Source organism: Cynoglossus semilaevis, chromosome 11 (assembly GCF_000523025.1).
Source record: "Cynoglossus semilaevis isolate Cse_v1.0 chromosome 11, Cse_v1.0, whole genome shotgun sequence".
Lineage (NCBI taxonomy): Eukaryota > Metazoa > Chordata > Actinopteri > Pleuronectiformes > Cynoglossidae > Cynoglossus > Cynoglossus semilaevis.
The window spans coordinates 11160119-11163250 of NC_024317.1; the positions used below are offsets into that span (position 1 = coordinate 11160119).

Genomic DNA, 3132 nt, shown 5'->3' on the forward strand with positions numbered 1-3132 from the left:
GGCAGCATGTTTTAAGACGTAATCTTGAATTTTTAGGTATTCTGGGACTTTTTATTTTTTTGGATTTTTTCACGATGGTAAGGCTATAGTCTTGCTTGTTTTAGTGTTATTTTCAGAAAAAGTCATAAAAAATAAAGGTTTCTAAAACACAAATAGAAATACACTCTGTTGGGTGCACTCTGTTAGAGCCCTTGTTTTACTTTTTTGCTACGCCAACGTTTGATCACAGTAAAATACTATACCAATAAGTTCCTGAACAAATCTCCAAAAATAAAAGTTTCTCAAATATGATTAAAAATACACTCATTTGGCTTAAAATACTTAGCTAAGTGCATTTTTGTTGTTAAAATTCAGAGAAAATATACTTTTTTGCTAGGCCAATGTTTGATCACAGTAAAATACTATACCAATAAGTTTCTGAACAAATCTCCGAAAATAAAAGTTTCTCAAAAATTACTACAAATACACTAATTTGGCTTAAAATACTTAGCTAAGTGCATTTTTGTTGTTAAAATTCAGAGAAAATATACTTTTTTGCTAGGCCAATGTTTGATCACAGTAAAATACTATACCAATAAGTTCCTGAACAAATCTCCAAAAATAAAAGTTTCTTTACACATAACTCAAGCTTAGCCCCTATTTTTACTCTTTTTACTTAAACTTGCAGAGCCTGGACGGGCGCCCACTAGGGTACGTCTCAAGAGCCTCTCTGCCTCTGAGATTGAAGTGTCGTGGAAAGCTCTGCCCTGGAATGCCAGCAAGAAAAGAGTGTTGGGCTACGAGGTGAGTTAAGACTAAACTGTTTGTTTGTTGCTTTAATCCACTGCATGCAAATCTGTTGATGGGTGTATAAGACCTGAGCGTAAAGTACCCTACAAAACTATTGCTGCTGATCGCTGTTACATTTAATTATTGATCATTTTAGTCAGACAGTTGCACCTTGGGCACAGGACATAATAGCTCACTGCTTGCATAATGGTCCAAGTAATCCTGGGTCTGTGGGTTTTTTTATTTTTCCTGTTGCTCACCTAAGTACTGTAACCACCATGATTACTGATGCAATCCTCAGAGGGAGAGAGCATTTAGCTTCCAGTCCGCACAGGAACGCACTTGGAAACAGCGGCTTTGCCCACTTTTATTCATTGTCATTTTAATTCTGCTTATTATTGAAATGTTTTTATTGTTGGAATTATAAATAGTTGACCGCTAAAAATCAACAAAGAAGCAGCCGCCAGAGCAAACCCGTTCCTGTGAGGAAGGACAAATTATATTTGTGCTGTCAAGCGTGCTAGCTATTTCAGCACCGACAAGCAGGGTAACAAAGGAAATCTGTTATCGGTGAAAGTTGATGGCTTGGGTTTTTGAATGATTTTTTTCTGAAGGCCCTACTTTTTACTATAGTACCCTGAAGCGTGACACATTTCTGAAAGGCTGACACTTGTTCTGGAGCTCTTAGAGGGAATGGGGGCGGGGGGGGGGTGTCATGCTGCTGGAGTTTTGTTTTCATACCAGTTAACTTCTTCTACCCAGTTGAGTTCACATCTCTCCGTTTCCAGTTTGCACTTTGCCGAGTGGTGTAAGAAAGCTTTTAAGATGTCTGTCATGTTGACCGACTCCTTGGTTCCACGTCTGTGGTTTCTGCGTCCTGTTTTCCAGCTGAGGTACTGGAGTAGAGATGAAAGAGAAGACATGGCCAGCGTGCTCAGAACAGTCGGGAACCAGACGTCCACCATTATCCAAGGAGTGAAGGGCAGCACCACGTACTTCATCTCAGTGAGGGCGTACAACACGGCTGGAGCTGGGCCTCCCAGTGCAACTGTCAACATCACAACAAAAAAACCACGTCAGTATCACATTTACTTCTTAGCAGCTGTCACTGCCCACTAGTGTCCAGCCGCTGTTTGAGTGGAATAATTTCATTTTTCCTCCCCAGCGCCGAGTCAGCCCCCGGGTAAAGTGATGTGGAACACCTCAAACTCCAAGATTATATTGAACTGGGAGCAGGTCAAAGCTCTGGAGAACGAGTCAGAGGTCACCGGCTACAAAGTAAGCACTAGTCGCTGAGGTCTATCAAAAAAAACTGTGTTTGTGTTTCCCGCCTGTGTCTGACTCTCAACTGTTTGCTCTAAGGTGCTGTACAAGAAGAACCGGCAGAGTCGGCCGGATGTGATGGAAACCAACACCACGTCGGTGGAGCTGGCCCTGCCCACTGATGAGGACTACATCATCCAGATAAAGCCCTTTGGTGAAGGAGGAGAAGGCAGCAGTAGCAGGCAGATCACTATCCCTAGGATACCAGGTCAGTGTCTGAGTCTGGTTTTAGGTTCTCCACTAGGATTGTTTTTTGTTGTTTTTTTTAAGAAAATGTAAAATATTTGGAAAACTTTTTTTGCATTAAAGTATCCTGCCATTTTAAAATGGCAGTGTAGGATGGTATGATATTATATTTGTATATTTGTTGTTTGAAATACTAGCATTTAGTAAAACCTCAGACTTAGGTGGATATTTTGTTTTGATAGATACATTAAAAATTTAAACTCAGCGTTTACTCAAGTAATGCAGCTTTTGTTGTGGTTCACCAAAGTCTCCAAGGTTTTAATTATTTAGTTTTTTGTTTGGTTGTTTGTTTCTGGGTAGACAGAGACTGAACCATAGATTAAAAGAAATCATGGGGCTCATGTGGATATTTGGAGGTGAAACAAGATATAAACATATCCTCTCCATAGATTCAAATGCTTCAAAACTTTTTTTTTTCCTTTTTTATGTCACTATCAAATATTTTACTGAAAATGTCGATAAGGGAATAAATGCTGTCCGTCTGAATCAGCCTAACTGCCTCGTTCTTTTCCTACACGTCCTCAGGTCCCAACGCAGTCGGCTCAGCGTCCAAGGTCTCTACTCTGTCGGCGCTCAGCACAATAGCTCTGTCTTTCACGGCGAGAACATCTTTATGACTAACAGCTCTGAGCAGACACTGCTTCTAATGTGGAGACAGAACCTCCACCATGGAGCCCACACTACATGGGCCACTCTGGTGTACCTGGATCCATTTATATTAGACTTTAGAGGCAAAAGGAAGATGTTGATATATATATACATGGATGAGATATATGAGGTATACATATATATGTA

General features: G+C 40.4%; 1 protein-coding gene across 1 annotated transcript in view; it reads left to right on the forward strand.

Moving 5' to 3' along the window:
• Positions 1-3132, forward strand: part of LOC103386273 (contactin-4-like) — a 695358-nt gene extending 692226 nt beyond the window's left edge. Inside the window, exons 19-23 of the mRNA XM_025060316.1 lie at positions 668-783; positions 1657-1843; positions 1934-2046; positions 2131-2299; positions 2863-3132. Coding sequence (XP_024916084.1) covers positions 668-783; positions 1657-1843; positions 1934-2046; positions 2131-2299; positions 2863-2954 — 677 coding nt within the window. The 3' untranslated portion in view covers positions 2955-3132. The remainder of the gene's footprint in view (positions 1-667; positions 784-1656; positions 1844-1933; positions 2047-2130; positions 2300-2862) is intronic.